This window comes from Dermacentor variabilis, chromosome 2 (assembly GCF_050947875.1).
Source record: "Dermacentor variabilis isolate Ectoservices chromosome 2, ASM5094787v1, whole genome shotgun sequence".
Lineage (NCBI taxonomy): Eukaryota > Metazoa > Arthropoda > Arachnida > Ixodida > Ixodidae > Dermacentor > Dermacentor variabilis.
This window is the reverse complement of record NC_134569.1, coordinates 90,660,015-90,679,257: the sequence shown is the minus strand read 5'-3', so window position 1 is coordinate 90,679,257 and position 19,243 is coordinate 90,660,015. Positions and strand designations below refer to the sequence as shown.

The window sequence follows — 19,243 nt, the reverse complement described above, 5'->3', positions numbered from 1 at the left end:
ATCCTTTCAGCTTCGTCATCATCATAGGGCGAACAAAAAACTTCGCCCACCACAGCCACTTGGATCCAAGCTCATGCCCCTGAGGCAATGTGTATACTCGGGAACTGGACGCGCTAAGCGTTAGCGTGCAGTTTCGGTGTTCTGTACTTTGTGCGGCTGCGCATTACATTCACCTGGACTCCACGGCAATAAACGCGCCAAGCGGCGGCTCGTGAGCTCGCTGACCGGGCACCACTAGGAGAGCTGTATAAAACAGGCGATTCAACAGAGCCACTCAACTTGTTCTAAACGCTAGAACATTACAGACAAAGCAGGAGGCACATCTCCACACCGCACCATTCCCTTAGAAGAAGCTGTCGCGTGGTGACGACTGACACTACCCTCCCACGCATTCTTAACGTTCACCTCTTCCACCCCTCCCACTACCCATCCCCCTGTCCCTTCTTTGGAGTAGTGCCCACTATACATCATTGCTTCTGGGAATATTCGCACCTTGGCATGCACAAGGCATGCCGCCGTAAACTACTAAGTAAAAGAAGTTGAGTGGCGCTGCGCAGTCGTTTGCCGTCTCAGATGTTTATCTGCTTAACGCTCCCCAGGTATCCAGGGATATTTAGAAAAGCTTCGTTCACGTGAAATGACGATATGTATCACACTTATTAACAACTCTACCATACAACGCCGAGGATGTCCCAAGGTGTACCTCGCATAGGTTTTGTTTTATTATAAACTAAATTAAAGGGACAAGAACAGCAGAAAAACAACAACGTCGTTTTAGTCCAATTCGCATACTTTATTTACCATGGTTAATTACCTTTGACTACGAATATGTGGGGAAGGAAGAGATGACTATAAGCAGCAGATCTGTGGAAAATTTTCCGAGTGCACTTCTTGGTTGGAAATGTCTTTTCGTTCTGTCAGATCCACCATCTTTAACAGCAGACAGCTTGAAGGTGGAGCTTTGAATATTCTCGCACGATTGCATGCAATCCAGAGGAAGATAATATTAAGTAGCCCTGGTACTTTCATTATCCTTGCACTTATACTGGCGCTAAAGGTGGTGTACCGCTTTAAATATTCTCGCAGGGTTGCGTGCAATCAAGAGGAACATTATACTAAGTAACCTGGTTACTTTCATTATCCTTGCATTCACACTGGTGCTGGCGGTGGTGTACCGATGATGGTTATGACTATGAGAGGGAATGAACCTAAGAACAGATGAAAGCTTCGTGCTTATATCATAAAAATTGAAGGAAGAACATCGCACAAGTAGTCTTAAAATGCGACACCAACTCTGAGACCGCTACCGAGGTAGTTATCAGACACCCACAAAACTTTTTGCAATCGTTTCATGTAGTCATACGTCTGAGGAGCCCAGTTATAAAGGACTCTACAACGCTGGAAGACTTCGTGACACTCTTTTGTGCGTGCTTTTATAAAAAATAAACGTCACTTTATGAATAAAGGTGCGTATAATGCTTAATTAAAGTTGCAAAGTCGTTAACGTATTTTTATCATATAATTAACTTACGTTACGTGTGTGTCTGCTATGGTAAATCTATCGCGCTGCGAAAGCCTAAGTTTAGCACCTGCGAAAATTTAGCCTTATTGTCAGTGAACTTTGTCTTTCAGATTGCCTCACTGAATCTCATGCGCACAAAGTGCTGCGTCAAAAACTTCTCACTGCACCCTTTGTCTGAACTTAGCGAGCTTCCTTCGGTCAGCCTGGGTAGGTCTAGATAGATTAAAAAGATCCGTTCTACGCGAAAGACGTTGCCCCCAATTCCGATACGTTGATGAGTTTGAGGGGCTCTTTTTGCGCTTTTTCCTCTTCGGGCTCCTGCAAACAATAGGAAGAGAATCAAGTGCCACGAAGAGAGACGAACGTGCAGAGAACAACTACATTTATACGAAGGCAAATTATATATATGCACTACACGAAACTTATTAAGATCGGCTAAATACCGAACGCGCGTGCGCATCAGCCGTCACACAAAAGAGTAACGTATACCACCTTAGAGTTAAGAATGCAAATTCTTATGATGGTTGACTAATGCATTTGCGGCACCTCTGCGAGTTTTCGGGTTAGCTGGTTGTCGGTGCCTGAAAATGATGGGTGTGTCTTCTTAACGATGCTTGCATCGACAAGTTCGGCGGTTTACCACCAAATGCGACATGCAGCCCCTGGACAATTCGTGTTCGACGAGACACACACACACACACACACACACACACACACACACACACACACACACACACACACACACACACACACACACACACACACACACACACACACACACACACACACACACACACACACACACACACACACACACACACACATGTCTGTATATATATATATATATATATATATATATATATATATATATATTTGAGAAAAAGGCTGAGGTCTTTATATTGGTTGGGAACGGGGCCCTCTATCAGAAAAGGACTCTGAGGGTACCCAACTTCTTATAGAGACAGTATATGACCTTAGTTGCTTATGCGCCATTAAACTCAACTATATATATATATATATATATATATATATATATATATATATACATATATATATGTATATATATTTACTGACCTGTTTTAGAGCGGCAAGTTGGACTAGTTGGTGGAAGTCCATTTTATATTTAGGGGGGTACAGCGCTGTAAGCACATGGGCAACAGAAGTAGAAGTGGGATACAATGATAAAAAGACCTCATCATGCCGATAGGCCATCCAAAAGCGCTGCTATCACAATCTTGCGTCCAGAAATTGCACCTAACAATCAGCAAGTACAACGGAAGGATCGGATCGCTAATACATACGCGTGTTTCCTTCTTTATAACATACACCTCGAGCAGCTCCCGTGTGCGACGGTCCCTATGACGGTATAAAATTTTAGTTTTTTTCTGGTAGCGAAAGGCACACCTTCTTTGTCTTTTTTTCTCAAGCCCTGCAATGTTTTGCTACATGGGAACGCCAATCAGGTGATCGATTGTTAAAATGTTCCTCTAAACGGATATTAGTGAGTGAGTTAGAACTTTATTTAGGTCCTGAGGGGAAATCAATCCGGCGGCTCCACCCAGGTCGGGGCCGGTAGACAGAGTCCTTAGGCGACGGCCCGGGCCCTCTGGACAGCCTTGAGCAGAGCGATGAGCTCTGTGCTTCTGAGCGCTGAGTCCCAGGAAGACTGGTCGGGAAAGTCCGTGCTCGCGTTGGCAGGGCACAGCCAGAGCATGTGTTTGTTGTATTCGTGGCCGCAGTGTGGGCATTCAGTAGGAAGGTCAGCACTGATCCTGCTTAGTGTTGTTGGTGTGATGTATGTCTTAGTCTGCATCTTTCTGTAAGTACAGCGTCTGGTCTGACCGACATAAACACAGCCGCAGGAGAAAGGGAATTCATAAGCCACAGCTACTATTCATAAACCAACCGCTACGCGGCGTTGGGGGAAGGGAAAATAGGGTGTATAAGGATAGAATAGAGAAGACGTTGATTATGAGGGTGAAGATGGTAGTGAGAAACTTGCACGGTCCGAGATTCTTCAGTCTTTTGTCCAGCCCTGTCTCGCGAAGAAATTTGTTTACAGCCTTCAGGCTATCAGGCTGATGATGAGGACCAGGCGAAGGTCCCAATAGAACATTTTCAGTCAATGGTGTAACGACAAATTTCTACAAGATGTCTATCAGCGATTTTCGCTGTACATCAAATCGCGAGCAGATGCGCAAGAGGTGTTCTGTCGTCTCAGGAACACCGCATCCCTCGCAATTTGGTCTGTCCGACCGGCCGATGAGATGCAGGTAGCGCCGAGTGAAGGCCGCAGGCAATCGTAATTTGTGAAGCAAGCTTGCATTGCACCTTTTCTTGGTGGGTGGTATCCGTATTTTCATATCTAGGTCGAGTTCGTGGAGGCGGCGACGACGATGACCTGGCGAGGTCCACTATACTGCGGTATTAACGCGCAGAAGTCTGTACACTAGGACATTCGTGTCTGGTCGTGAAAATGGGATGGACATTGGTGCGACATTAATGTGGGCCGTCTTTGCCTCCACATCGGCGAGCTCTTTTTTTCATGTAAGCCACAATGTCCCGGAATCCATTGAAACATTATGCAATGGCCAGCTTTTAGGGCGACATCGTGTGATTCAGCCACCTCTTGAACAAGGACATAGTAAGGTTCCCGCCTAAGTGCAGAATCGATCACTTGGAATGCCGGTTTAGAATCTCAAAATATAGTCCAAGTCTTATGTGGCTCCATCGAGACATAACGAATTGCCTCCCGTATGGCAAAATTCTCTGCGGCCTTTGGTGTAGTTTGGTTGACGAGAACGAAGCGCTTACTCATGTTGATATTCCGTATTACGAACGTCGTGGTTGAGGACGTTGTTGACACCGGCCCGTCAGTAAATATATGTACGGAAGCGGCATATTCCTCAGATATGTGGGACAAAGTAGGTTGTTTAAGTCAAAATGAGGGTATACGTGATGTTTTCCTATTCCTAGAGGCACACACTGAGGCACTGCCACATTTGACCGATATATTCATCACGGTACGACGGAAGAATAGCATACACCACTCTGGTTACACATGCGACGTCTTGTTCGCGTGGTTCACAGAGAACATCGTTTTGTCAGACCTACATGCCTGTCAGGTACCCCCTTGTCAACCGAGGGCCATATATTGTAGAAAACACGTTGACACCATAACTCCCACGAATATTCTTCAGGCTTAACTCTCTTGGCCTGTAATTCCAGCACACATGTGAAGCACCCATGGAGACCCGCAGGATGAGGTATTGCAGATCCTTGTTTGTTGGAAGCTGGAGCGTAAAAATAGGGCCATGGATGTTTTCCATGCAACCAGTCAAACTCGCATTTACGCTTCAAATATCTAGTGCCGGTGGCAAGAAAAACGTAGCATCGCGCGTGCCTGTTCCAAATTGCAAAGAAATGAGCGTCAAGCACGTAGAGTGTATATTTATGATTGGAGCAAGAACTAACGGCAGTGCATAGACAAGATACGAGGTCAAAGGAGGATGTAGACTTGAATGGATCAAGAGTGGTTAGACAAGGGACGCCTGAGCCTGGAGCCAACGTTTCGACAAGGGGGCTTGTCTTTGTTAGGGCGCCCTGAGGCAAAACCCCACACAAGTCCCCACGTCAAACGTTTCCGCAAGCCCCTTGTTGAAACGTCGGCTCCAGACTGTGGTCTCTACTGTTATGACAACTGTTCATCACACATACAAACAAAGCGCTTAACCAGTTCAGTACAGTTCAGATTATTTTATTTTCACAGTACAGTGAAAAAGGAGCCAAGGAAAAAGCCGCGCAGGATGGTTTGAGGAGAATTTGGCCCCATGTACACCAGCAGAGACAGCAGAATAGCTCTTACAGTAGTGTCAAATTACACGTCTTCAAAATAAAATTTTAAAATGAGCAAAAGCTTCTTAAAATGTGCGTACATATAGCGTAGCATCAAAAGTGTGTCACACATAAATAATATAAAGTGAGCTCACAGACAGAAATCTAAGGATATGGGTACAAGGCTACAATGCAAAAATCCGCATCATGGTGGGGAGCGTTTAAATAAGCAACCTTTTCATTATAGAGGGAAGTTCGTTTAATAGGGATGGTAGAGCCATTATCTGCTCGCCTGCAAATAAAAAGGCGGTAGACGCATGATGTAAGAAATGCGTCTTAAGCGTAGAAGGGCAACAGGCGGAAAGAAATGACATATACGTCGGCGCTCCGCTTCTTTGATATATGTTCACCGCGTTGAACAATTACTTTAGGTGGGAGACTCTTGAAAAGCCGCAAGAAAATGTCAAACATTTATAACACACGGGCACATTCGAATATGCTCGAGTAACAGGAAATAAGAAAACTGCACCCGATGCTTCTCTCATGCTGCTTGTCTTCGATCCGACTGTACAGAGGCTCATGTTTCGCGCACTTCTATCCTGGAGGATAGATTTGATACGTATCGTTTCCAGTGAATATCGAAACTGCCAGCGTGACATCAATGCCAGTTTTGTTTGTCTGTCTGCCCTTACACAATTTATTCGTTTTGCGAAGAGCACTGAGACGCAAGGTCCGGTGGTGAGCACCACTGATGGCTGCATCGTCTCATCCATTCTTCACTCTCTACCCTCGCCGCTATGGTTCGCAGTTGATGGGACTCGGTGGTAGCGTGTCTGCAGCGATCCCAGCCATCGTGAGCGGGCTGCGAGGTTTTGCGTGAGAAAGGACTTGCTTAGCTACAGGATTTGGCTTCCAGGTGCCGTAATATATGTATCTCGAGTCATCGCCCATTTCCGAGAAACACAATCCAACCGTCCACCTGAGGTCGCCTTTGTAACAGAACTTGTAATCATCATATAATCAAAACAGTGGTTTTCGATATCTGAAAGTGTGGTCCTTTTTTCTTTTTCTAGCACTGCGCCATTTCAACTGTCCTCGATAACACCGTAGATAACGGGCTGAAGCGGTGACATGCATCATCGCCAAGTGATGATGCTGTAATTTCAGCGCTTTCGAGCGAAGAGAGCTTATCGGTACTGAGCTCCTTGTGTCACTTTCGACTCGGATAACGACAGCTCTTTTATGGTTTCTATTGAGACGCCGACGGGTAAACCTGCTATTATGTATCTGGATAACACTTATAAAAATACATGGTGCGTTGGTTTTACGAAGTAAATGGGTCACTCTCAAATGTTTTTCGCGGTCGTCTATTCAAGTTTTCACCTAGACATCGCCCACCACCCTTTTCTTGCGCTATTACGCCTGCCGAGGATGTGGGGCGACGACTCGAGACATTAAGGTAGTAAATTCTCGGGACCATAAAACGTACGTGCGCCCGACGCACTAGATCGGACTTTCAAGACAAGTGTTACCGGCAAGTGAGACTCACCTTGAGAAGTTTTACCTTAGCCCAGAGTTGGAGGAAGACCTCACTGGTGAGGGGGATGTGTTTTGCAGTGTTCTTGTTGCCTCCTGAACGCGTGGAGATGCGCAAAAGGCAAGTGTTACTGCAACTTGAGCAAACAAACTCGAAACACTGCAGTCCTTCACAAAGACACCACCGCTAGTAACTTGTATCCGAAACTCATCCGTGTGTCTCAAAGGTAGCCAAACGATTCAAAACGCCATTACGCAATGTTGTGGTTACACCACACACTAAGGATTATAAGAGAAAGTACTCAGGGTGTCTACCAAGTTGACATTTCCAAATTCCCTGAGTTTTCCGGGTTTTCCCTGAGTGCCTTTGCAAAATTCCCTGACTGACCCAGACGGGCTGACGGGCTCTCAAGACTGGCTGACACCATGTCGCCCAATGCTGTCACTCTCTAGTAACCGTGCTAAAAAATTAAAAAAAAAACCGGCTTAATCCAATTTCAGTAGTAAGGAGCAGCGTTTATTTTATTTAAAAAGAAATCAGCTGGGAGGGTTTAGTAAAACGCGCAGTGAATAAAATATATCTGAAAAAAATGGTTATTGCAAATCGAGTCGAACGTTCTCAAATATCAATAAAATGAGATGCACACAGAAATAGTATCGAATTCAGTCACGAATTATGATCGACTGTCGATACACATGTGAAGCATAGATGGTGCCTGAGACTCCACTGAAAGCAAATCAAGGTGGCAGGATGACTCTTTGAACATTTTATGATGAATCACGAGCATTAAAGTGTAATAACATATTTGAATATTGTAAAGCCAGTCATGCTACGTTTCTTTATAAAAAGGATTGAAACCCCCGCTTTAATTCAAGAAAGAAAAAAGTATACTTCAAGGTTGCTACCGAGATGTCCCACGTCAAACGTCACGTAAAACACAGTAGCGCCTTCACCAAAGCGGTACTCTGTAAGGATACATATCACTCAGAAGTAAAATAGAAGTAATTTTGGTTATCAGAATGTTGAGTTTACCCTAAACCTAATGCCTGTGCTCTATGTATTGCTCCCACTGCGCAGAAATGGCAAAAATAGGTCGCGTCCACCATTGTGGATGCTGTGACTGAAGGGGATACGAGCTATTTCTATGAACTGATAGCAAGCTCATTGGTATGAGGCTCGAACATTGTCACAAATGAGATTCTGTCTCGACAGCTTGTGTGTCAACCTCAACTGCCCTGACGTACCCTCAGTCCGCGCACAACGCCTCAATGTTGCATTTCCCTACTTTAAAGACTTTATTTTGGTTTTTATGAGGGGCGCCTGCATCTCGGCGTCAGTCAACACTTTGTTTTTTGAGCTCAAGCTCTTTGGAAGAAGCGGCGGCACGGTTCCTCTCCCGTTAATTTTTCAATTCGCGGGTCCTTTCTGTTCTCGTCGTCCTTCAAGCGTGCGTTTGCACCGCGGACCATTTGAAGCATCCTCTTGGTCAGTTGTATAGTCAACGTCCGATTTTTCGGGCTCCTTAGGGGCCGCAAAAACGTCCGAAAAATCGGGCAGTTCAATAAAATGAATGCATGTCTTCTACTGTCTTTCATGACTCAAATCGCCTCAGGCACATCCGAAGAGGCCTGCCAGTACCCTTATTATGCATATCGGTACTTGTACTGTGACAGGAGATTGCGGGTGGACGCGTGTATAATTAAAGAATACATACTCTGTCCCGTGACAATTGCCACTGCACACACTTATGCTTCAAAGCAGTACTTTCGCGTATGCTTCACCGCGTAACATTTCTGTATTCAGGCGAAGTTCACTTTTGGGAACAAGTATTATGCAAGGCGTCGAGCTTTCCGAGCTTTGAAGCCAATCGCGAGGGCCACTAAGTCGGAGTCTCTGTAATTGCTGATAGCGGCGAATTCTTTCAATGAAAAACACGGCTCCTAAAGACAAGAAGCTTAATAGCGAACGTCGAAGCAGTTAGGCCTAGTATTTGCCACGGTGGTAGTTACGGCTGCCAGCAGATCTGCGTGCGAGAGCGCCGGTTCGACGAGGCAAGGTTATCAAAACAGCCGCGGTAGCGGCATTTATTAATACGGTTTCGGACCTGCGGATAGCAAAAAGTCCGGAAAATCGGACAGCGAAGGGCTCTTGCGTCCGAAATTTCAGACGCTTTCATACATTGAATCTATGGGGTACGTGGTGGTGACGCGAAGCTGTCCGAATTATCGGGCTTCCGGAAAGTCGGTCGTTGACTGTGCACTGGTAACTCTTCCAGCCGACGACACGGCGTCAAAGACGATTCGTTACGATCTCTTTCTGCTGCTCGAGCCAGCATTAGCGTGACTTTCGTTCTCTTTCAATAAAATTACAGCTGATTCTCCCTAATAGTAGCACAAATTCCCTGAGTTTTCCCTGAGTATTCCCGGTTTTACCGGTTGGTAGACACCCTGGTACTGCAGCCCTAACAGTGTAGACGAACAAAGTCACACTTCTGCGAGAAACATTGCTGCCGGAAATGTCCAGTCAGAATGGCATTGTGTGATTTCTTTCCAGAGTAGAGGGACGGACGGGCCATTGCGTGTCTTGTCTACAGTTTGTTTGTAGCTTATATTTTGTTATTGTTCTATTTTTTTAGCAGACTTCGAAAGTCTATGACATTGCTGTCACTTGATGTAAGCGTATGATCAACTTCATACGGCTAAGAAAATGTCTAAACAGACTGAACCGAGCCTTTTCGCTTCTGCGTCCAATAAAGCACTTAAGACACTTGCATAATTTATCCGCTGGAGGCTATACAGCTTGTTAGGAACGGCCTGCAGAGGTGCCGACATGCAAATTTTTCTCAGCCCGCTGCGGCTGCGAGCGTGGCGAGCTTCCCAGAAGAGACCATGGAAGCCTTCAACACCCGCTGCGGTGGCTCGTTTCGTAGGGACCACGAGGTGCCGCGTCAACACCCACTCGGCGCCGCTATGAATAAACGCGATCGTCGAACCAGGCTTTGTTACTGAACTCGCCACCGCCGACCTGGTCTGCCGTGAGCGGGGGAGTTCTCGAGAGAAGGTACTTGGCGGCACCTTCCCACGCGCCCTTCAAGACGTAAGCCCCGAGTTCTACGAAGCCCTTCTGACCTCGGTGGGGGCAGTGAAACCAGTGCGTACGTGGTGTGTGAGCCCTCCTTCTCCAAAAAGGCGGGTCAACTACAATGACGTTGGACGCTATGAATTGGCGGTGAACTGCCGTTTTCCCTCACTTAGGGATCTAGGGAGGACGGAGTGTTTATAAGCAGCTGTTTGACGGCTGCTAGGGGGTGCTCGTGAGCTGCGTGCTCGTGCTCGACAAGCGGGTTGCTTGGAGCTGTTCGCTGTATGCTTCGTCTTGCGTGCTTCATTTGGGAGCCACGCTAGACTGTCGGATGTATCCCCTGTTTGAATGTAAATATCTGTAAATAAACCCTGTACGCCTCGTTCCTCCCAAGTTCCTCCCTGTGACCTACAACCCTTACAAGCTGAAGGGCCGCAGAGCGTTTGGCGATAACATATTAAGAGATGCAGCACCACCGCATACTCATATAATATCGCGTAAGGGTGTCTCGTTTATTTTTCCCGGTTCGCGCTTCAATGGCGCATGTAAAACGGCATTGCGATGACTAAGTTCTTTTTTTCTTGGCTAGGACATCGTGTCCGTTAGGTGCAGTTTGTTTTTGACCGGAAATAATACTAACTGTTCAAGTCATACCTTAGTTCTTTCTTTTGTTCGTTCTTCCTTTCTTACTGTTTATCTCCTTTTTTTATCCCTTCCTTACCATCTTAATAAATGCTATGAAATTACCAACCTGTGGCGGCGCTGACTGTGAGTCCAATGGCGATGGTCATCACGGCAGCTATGAGGCCGCTCCAGTAGCTGGACAGCAGGTAGAGCGGGAAGATGTCGCGCTTGCTATAGGACCAGTGATGAAAGAAAAAGAAAAAAAATTACACCGCCTATTTCAACTGAGATGGAAATTTCTGAGGTAGCAAAGAAAACAAAGGAAGCTGACTTTATTTCAGCAACACAACACCATGTAGCGGCGGTCGCAAAGAAGTTTGTTTTACGCACAAGTAGCAGCCTAATAACATAAAAAATAAATAATATACTCGGAAAGTGTTTTAGCTAAATTAGCACCCTAGAGTGAATATTCTGCAGCTATAGCCAGAGAGTGCCGAAGGCAACTCTAATCCAGTGTTGTTCGAGGTAAAGCGCTATCAGATTGAGCGAGATGTTACTGTCGGACTAGTCTGCGCACGTGTGATGCAAGCGTGTGTGTGACGAATGCGGCAACGGTTACATAACGACTGATTTATGACACTGACGTGAAGGAATATTGCAAACTGTTCCGTTACAACCTTGGCCGGTACCGAAGGTAGCGCGCTGGTACACTGGGAGGATGGCAAAGGCGTTCTGAATCTGAACTGCGCCCCACTAAGACGCTTATAGCATTTCCACGGGATAAGTACCGCAATGAGACTCTGTAAATAACTTCTGTGCTAGTGTATTTTGCGCTCTTGAATGTGTTAGTGCGTGAGCTTTATTTTCTTCTCTCACTTTCTTTCTTACATCCTTCACTATCTTACCTGAGGTGTAGCATGCATATGCCAAGCCTGTCGCTAGGCTAACCTCTCGACATACCATTAAACATTTCTTGGCTCTCTCTCTTTTTCCCGTTGGCGGTGAAATATCACATGGTGTCTCGAAGCGCTAGCTGCCACTAGGGAAGAATGGGGGAAACTGACGCGGGCTTACATTTCTAATTGTCGCTATGCGACGCGACGAGGGCGCCGAGCGTCTTACATAGCTAGCATGCACGACTGAAGGAGGCGTAAAATTATTCTCTCGTACCAAGCATGCTTCTGCGGCATGACGGGCAACGCATCGGGCTACTCTATTGGGAGACTCCGGTTTAAATCGCGCCATGGGGACATATACCGTTTCTCTTTATTGAACAGGTCCCAAGCGCGCCGAGACCTAGTTATCGATCGACTGCAAAGTGCCCGGTGTCAGAAAAATGTTTCGCATCAAGAGAAACGCCAGGCGCAGAAAGCACAACGCTTACAGTGCTTGCACAGAGACTCCCTAACAACGCTAACCTACAGACGCGATATTTGGTGTATACGACATGAGAGAACGCATGATGCCAATGCAACACAGACGAAAAAAAAAAAAACGCGGAGAGGTAGATAAAGGATAATCTTTTAAATTAAAATTATGGGCTTTTACGTGCCGAAACCACTTTCTGATTATGCGTCACGCCGTAGTGGGGGACTCCGGAAATTTGGACCACCTGGGGTTCTTTAACGTGCACCTAAACCTAAGTACACGGGTGTTTTCGCATTTCGCCCCCATCGAAATGCGACCGCCGTGGCCGGGATTCGTTCCAGCGACCTCGTGCTCAGCAGCCCAACACCATAGCCACTAAGCAACCAGGGCTCGTAAAGGATGATTTGAAGGGGAAAAGCAGGAACGCTGTGCTCTTCGAATGGCTATGGAGGAGACAAGAGAAAAGATGTCTGCAACCGCGCCGTTCTACAACTGTTAACAGGCTCTGTTCCCACTAGCTTACAGGCAATTAAGGCCTGCTTGTACTATGACAAAGTATGCTCCCGCCGCTGATATGGACGAGAATGCAGCGCGCTTGCGAAACCGTCATCGCGCGCACTCGCGTGTCGGTACTGATAGGCACGGCATTTTCTCGCAGCGCACTGCTCAGTAAACGAACAGATGATAGTGATTTATAGATGGGAGGCGACGCTTAATCCTGCAACCCTTGAGGGTGCACGGCGAAGCGTCGAACAGACGAAGTGGGCTTCGCACGATTCGCACGGGTTGAGAAAGCAGCGTTCGTACTAGCTTCGTCCACTGGTAATAACGTGACCCTGCCATGGATACAATATTAAGCACGAAATGCTTTTAGCTCCCGTTCTCGGCGACCTTCGAGTAACCTTAAGCCAGAAATCAGCGCCGTTATCCGGGCACTCTAACGGGAACACTCGGGCAAGTTGCGAAAACAAAACGAGATCATCCGGGCAACCAATCAAAACTTTGTCCCAAACCCTTTGTACAGGACCGCATCAGATCAGGTAGTTACTTCCCAAACAAGTTACAAAAATATTGCTTCTGAGTTCTTAATGTTTGTTCGATCACAATATCACTCAAGCTGTAACTTCTAGTACGCTTAAGTTTTATTTGTCATTTTCAATAGGGACGTTATAAAGGCAGATACAGGGCACCATACACTTAATTGTTCTGTTTTGACGCTGATCGCTGAACGCCAGCGATCCGTGAGTTCCGTGGCACGGGTTTTGCATCACCTCGAGAGATGGCGCAGGCGCTTCTAGCTGCCGCGGTGACATAGCGGTTACGGGGTTATGTTGCTAAACACGAGGTCGCGGCATCAAATCCTGGTCGCGGCAGCCGCATTTATACGGGGGCGAAATGTAAAAGCACCTACGTCCCGTGCATTGAGGGCACATAAAGATCTCCTGGTGGTCAAAATTAATCCGCAGTTCCCCACTACGGCGTGCCTTGTAATCAAATCGTGGTTTTGACACGTAATTCATTCTTATAGCTGGGCAGTGCGCTCTGTCTCCCTCGCGTCTTTTGCTGCCTGCCGTGCGACCTTCAGCCGGTTTTCTTCTAGCTTGGCAGCGTTCATATGGACCAGTACAGTATGGCGTGGTGCGGTGTGGTGGGCTGTGCCGTTGCGAACAGGCAATACACCCATTTTAAGATTGTGGCTAGTGCCATCTCCAACCACTCTGCTTTGCCAGTTGCCATTTCATGCTTACGTCTACTGTCGATTACGGAATAGCCAACACTTTTTTTGCCTTGGGCTCTGCCCTCCGCCCCGCCCCTGCACTTTGAGTGACGTACTTGGCGGCTGCAGCGGCTGCCATCTTTGATGCGAAGGTAGCGGCGTGCACCGTGGCATTTCCGGGGCAGTGGTCGAGCGTCATCGGCATGGCAGCTGGTTTTACGCCGTTGAAGAGCTTGCCCGTCAGCACCCACAGCTGGAAGGCCGTGGTAAGAGATGCCGACACCATGACGCCCTGCGAATGGACGCAGTCAGTATATATAGTCACAGAACTGCAGAAGAACGTGTTCGTTGTACCTGGCACGCAAACGTAACGAGTCACAGAATGCGCACTGCGGTCTCCGCAGATTGTACTGCTCTGTACATCCTTCAACTCGACGTGCGATCGCGGAGGATGATAAATTTACAAGAGCGTATGCGTTTTAGCTGTATATGTGCAAGATCACTCTGCCTCTTTTTCATAAATTTAGCGCAGGTCCGCGCATTATTAACAGCGTGCTGAAAATTTTCAAATTCGCGGATACGGGGACGTATTTTGCGACGTTTCACTTTCGGCGACATTGTCGCCTCGGCTATAGTATCGTCGTCAGGCGTGCACTGATTTGTTGCTTGAGCAAAATCGGATGACGTAGGGCTCAACCAGCCGATCAGGTCATCTGATTTTGCTAAAACAGCCAATTCACGCCAGCCGATGGCGAAGGCGTGGCCAAGGCAGTAATAGCACCGAGAGTGATCGTCGCAGAATACATCCCCTGCTTCTGAGTGACTCAGTTCGGGAGCTGAAGTGAAAATGGAGCGGCTGTTTCATTGTAAATGCCGCACTGTCGTTTCTAAATGGCACTAAGAAGGCCAATTTATAGGCGATCCCTCATCACCGTATAAACACGCTAAAACATTCCATCTGGAACGACGAATGCCAGTGCATAACTTCTCTCACACGGTCATACACGGCAGCGGATTATTATCATCTTCGTATATATATATATATATATATATATATATATATATATATATATATATATATATATATATATATATATATATATATATATATATATATATATATAGTCCGCTAACTTGGCATGGCTACGACATTCTATAATCATTCTGACGCGTTTACGCGGCCCAGTGCTTTTCACTTTAGCTGATTAGTTTGGAATAGCTGATTGCATGCCGTTTTTCACTATTATTTAGACCAGCATGGCTGTAGAAATTACTGTGTGCTCACGAAACCTTAAAAATAGTCTTGTTCTGAGTAAGCTTTTCCACACCTTCTGGAAGATACTTAGTTACATAGCCAATTTTGTACTTTTCCGCTGTTAGCGCAGCCACCCAGGCATATGTGTACTTTGGTTAATGTTCCTGTCTTCCACCTTGCTTCATCGTCTATTTTTATTATTCTAACCTCTGTAGTACATTTTCATCCACGGCCGGATTGCAGTACTCTCGCACATGTCAAACCAGCCGTGGTTCATCCTTACTCTGAGTGTCCCATGTGCGCTATCCTAAATATACGGTATGAATTCGATTTGTAGATTTCACGGAGAGCGTAATCATGAGTGAAGAACAAGAGGAATGAATATATGTTGTTTTTAAGGGTTACAAAAACAAAGTCATTTATCGGTGCTCATTCAAAACACTGCTTTCTTGTGTACCATGTGCAGCATAAGCGTACACTCTTTAACTTCGTTATTAGCTTAACCCAGTCGTGCAACGTTAGCTCAGAAGTCGTAAAGACGTGCTGCAACAAACTCTTAGATGCTTGCCTTTGTATTGGCCCATGGGAAAGCCAGTGCCAGCAGATAGACGCCGATGAACGGTCCCGAAGCGCTGCTGTGCATCACCATGAATACCTGCGGTAGCGTTAAGGCGACACTTTTAAAAGCGAAGCCTTTTATTGCCAACCTCGCGGGTTTCGCGATCGTGGCTGCGGTCTGGCTGTTCTCTTGCCGATTAGGTCAACCAATCAGAGCGGAGCACGCACGACGCGCGCGCCGCTGGGTTCCTTGCACCACCAGCACCAGACGGCGCTCGCCTCCACGCGTCTGTGGCAGCGGCGAGGCTGGTGGTACGGAGGAAAGAAAAAAAAACTACAAAGCTCACCTTCGCGCATCCGCGGCTGCACGGTAATGAGGAAGTAAATGCTTCTTGCGGATAGAATGAATTTTAATTGCTCAAGGTACGTATGCGCATGCTGCCTGTGAAACCATAACAGACTGAAGGAGTCCGTCGTACTCGCTAGTAGTCAGCACCTCTGCTTAATAAAAGGCTCTGCACAATGTGTGTGCGCACGCTAGTGTGTGTGTGTGTGTGTGTGTGTGTGTGTGTGTGTGTGTGTGTGTGTGTGTGTGTGTGTGTGTGTGTGTGTGTGTGTGTGTGTGTGTGTGTGTGTGTGTGTGTGTGTGTGTGTGTGTGTGTGTGTGTGTGTGTGTGTGTGTGTGTGTGTGTGTGTACTTAAACAAGTTGATATAGCAGTACTTATGATAGGAGTGATAGTCTGCAAGCTAAATGAGATTAAAAATTAGATTATGAGGTTTTACGTGCCAAAACTACTTTCTGATTATGAGGCACGCCGCAGTGAAGGACTCTGGAAATTTCGACCACCTGGGGTTCTTTAACGTGCACCTAAATCTAAGTACACGGGTGTTTTCGCATTTCGCCCCCATCGACATGCGGCCGCCATGGCCGCGATTCGATCCCGTGACCTAGTGCTCAGTAGCCGAACACCATAGCCACTGAGAAACCACGGCGGGTCTAGATGAGATCGAATTCGCAGCGAGTTTAATGTGGTTTAACCAAGTCACCGCCGCCGCAGAGGCTCTTGGTATAGTTGTAGTTCTTGTGTGACCGGGCGATAATTATGTTTAGAAGCATTTCATTTGTTGCTCATATATGACCTATTCGACGGCTTAAGCAATGCTCAAGAGCACGAAGTGCACCGATACACAATTAAAGATTATGACAATCCTGCACAATCCTTCGAAGACATCAGAACTTGCACAGCTAATAGCTATTAACGATGACTACGTTATTTGTCTTCATTTCTCTAACATGTACGACTATTATACTTTAAATTCTTCACGTTCTCAGGTTCTGTCTATGTTGGCGTTTAGACGAAAGAACAGAACTGAAACAGTGTGTGGCAAAAACGACTGTTTGCAGTGAAATTTAGTGACAGAAAACAATGTAGCGAAATTACTGTACTTACTCAGGTCATAATGTGAAGTTCAGTGTTTGACGGAAGCCCGTCTGGTCGGGATGAAACATGGTTAAAAGGTTAACAAAAACCCGGGGCACTTCGCCGACCAAATAAAGATATAAAAGAAAAGAAGACGTTTCGGCTCCCACACGGGAGCCTTGTTCACAGGTAAAATAAACAAAAGTGCTCGAGCAGCTCGCTTAAGTAGTCTAGAACACGTGACGCAGGCAGCGCGCATACACTGACGGCAGATTGCCATCGCTCCTGTTCAGAGTGTGTGGCGTAGTCTGGATCATGAGGGACTCAAGATAAAGGCGTGTCGGCTCAAGATAAAGGTGTCGGCGAAGTGCCCCGGGTTTTTGTTAACCTTTTAACCAGGTCATAATGTGGTTTGGGGCCAAAACAGCTCACCCGTTGATCACGACCAAATCAATGGCTAGACCAGGCAGAGTCACATGCTTTAAACATGTCCATGCTCATCGTGCCAAGCGATAGGTTCACAAAAAATGTGGGAGCAGAGACGTGCACTCAGGAAATACGAAATTATCATCAACATTTGTTATAGTAATCGTCCAGCTTAGCATATATTATGGCTAGCCGGAGAGGCCATTTCCGTAAGCCCTTGTTTCTCACTTATCATACTGGAACTGTAAAGCCGAACACGATGTTAGAGGTTTATCGACTATTTCGAAAACTTTCATTCGTCTTTTTTATGTGTAGTTTCTGTGCTGTTTGTCCTACCTGGCCTAAAAAAGTACAAATATTCTACCCGGCCTTGCTCGCGCGAAAAAAGGAATATGAAGTTTTCAAAGGCGCGAATCAACGTCATGCAGTACATGTGGGTGAGTGTGTGTGTTCGTGTGAGCGTGTGTGCGTGTGTTATCTAATTAACATGACTGGTGACGTGTATTCGCGGGTCAAGTATCTTTCGACTGTCTTCGGTAGCGTAACAAAGTGAAATGCTACTTATATTTTGCTTACCCGCACAGCAGAACCAATGTACGGTATAGCGAGCGCCAGTAGAGTCATCAGGAGTCCGGAGGCAAAGGCTGGAAAAAAGCACCTTTGGCACTGAGTCACACGCCAGCTGGGAAGATACAGATGAACAGATAAGAAAACTGAGGCGGCAGAACACCGGCGCCGCTTTAAGCTTCACGTTGTCTCAAATATTTTATTTAGTTGCACGCTGGATGTGTACCATTGGAAGTCGGCGTGCATCAATAAAGCAGAGCGTCATAGCAAAAGGACGCACTTTCATAATGTACTAACAAGAAAATTACAAATTCGAAAAATAATAAAGAAATTCCACATATTTGCGTGGAATTTTAGTAAGCTTTTAGCAACATTTAGCAAGCTGTTCACCTTAACGAATAACCTGCTTCTGCAGCATAGATATTTCGAAACACTTCACATGAATCATAATTGTCCGGAAACTGTTTGTGGACAACATTAGCTGCCTTCATTTCAGCTCTGCTGTCTGACGTGTCGCATCGTGGTGGCGTAGGCGAGCTCGGCGCTACTCGTAAGCACAGGCATGGGCGCATGTATATCCTCGTGTAGAGCACCGGTGTTGACCAGCTCGTCATGCGGGATATTTCAAAGACAACATCACAGCTATAGCTGTGCCACTGTGCGTAGCACTTTATGAGCTGCGCCGTAGCTTCAAGTGTGTAGACGTTCATTTCCCACACCGCATACCAAGATTTGAGTCCTGACCCGGGGGATCGTTTATTTATCTTCATCGTGCGACTTGCATCTTCCACGTCTACAAGTTCAATATTAAATACACTCTATAGATAACGTCGTATAGAAGGCTCTTAGCTGTCACTTGATAATTGACAGCACACGTGCTGTATCCGACGTGGTTGTGCTGTGGGCGAACGTCTTTTCAGAAGTGTGCTCACCCAGTCCTTTGGTGATCACGTTGACCCAGCGTTCTTCAATCTTCATGTACGGAGCCATCATGTCCACGTAGGCGGTAGCCGCGAGGGAATTCACGGCAGAGGTCACGGTACTGCAAAAATATTGTCACAAATATTGTCACGAGCTCGCTTGTCATATCACAGCAGGCGCGTGTCGCCCATCACCTAAAGAGCTTTATATAAAAGCTAGTTGCTGTGAGTCTGACCCCCGCGTCTGAAGAAGACGTCGTAGCTATCGCTAATTCCCTTTAATATAAATGTTCACCAAGTGATGACGATATAAGTACGGAACCAGTAAAAGCCGCTATCAGAAGCATTAGTCCACCTTTAACGCATATATGCAACAGAATGCTCCTGACTGGTATCTTCCCTGATAAGATTA

General features: G+C 46.4%; 1 protein-coding gene across 3 annotated transcripts in view; it reads right to left on the bottom strand.

The window, feature by feature from the left end:
- Positions 1–772: 772 nt before the first annotated feature.
- LOC142572274 (sodium-coupled monocarboxylate transporter 1-like) overlaps positions 773–19,243 on the bottom strand; it is a 69,237-nt gene continuing 50,766 nt past the window's right edge. The window contains exons 9-15 of one of the 3 annotated variants that reach the window (XM_075681256.1): positions 18,844–18,953; positions 17,921–17,988; positions 15,507–15,593; positions 13,800–13,975; positions 10,726–10,829; positions 6,906–6,988; positions 773–1,840 (exon numbers count right to left, since the gene is read on the bottom strand). In XM_075681256.1, the coding sequence (XP_075537371.1) occupies positions 1,760–1,840; positions 6,906–6,988; positions 10,726–10,829; positions 13,800–13,975; positions 15,507–15,593; positions 17,921–17,988; positions 18,844–18,953 (709 nt within the window). In that variant the 3' untranslated portion in view covers positions 773–1,759. Of the gene's footprint in view, positions 1,841–5,295; positions 6,219–6,905; positions 6,989–10,725; positions 10,830–13,799; positions 13,976–15,506; positions 15,594–17,920; positions 17,989–18,843; positions 18,954–19,243 lie in introns of those variants that run through there. The other 2 variants (XM_075681257.1, XM_075681255.1) reach the window with 2 other exon arrangements.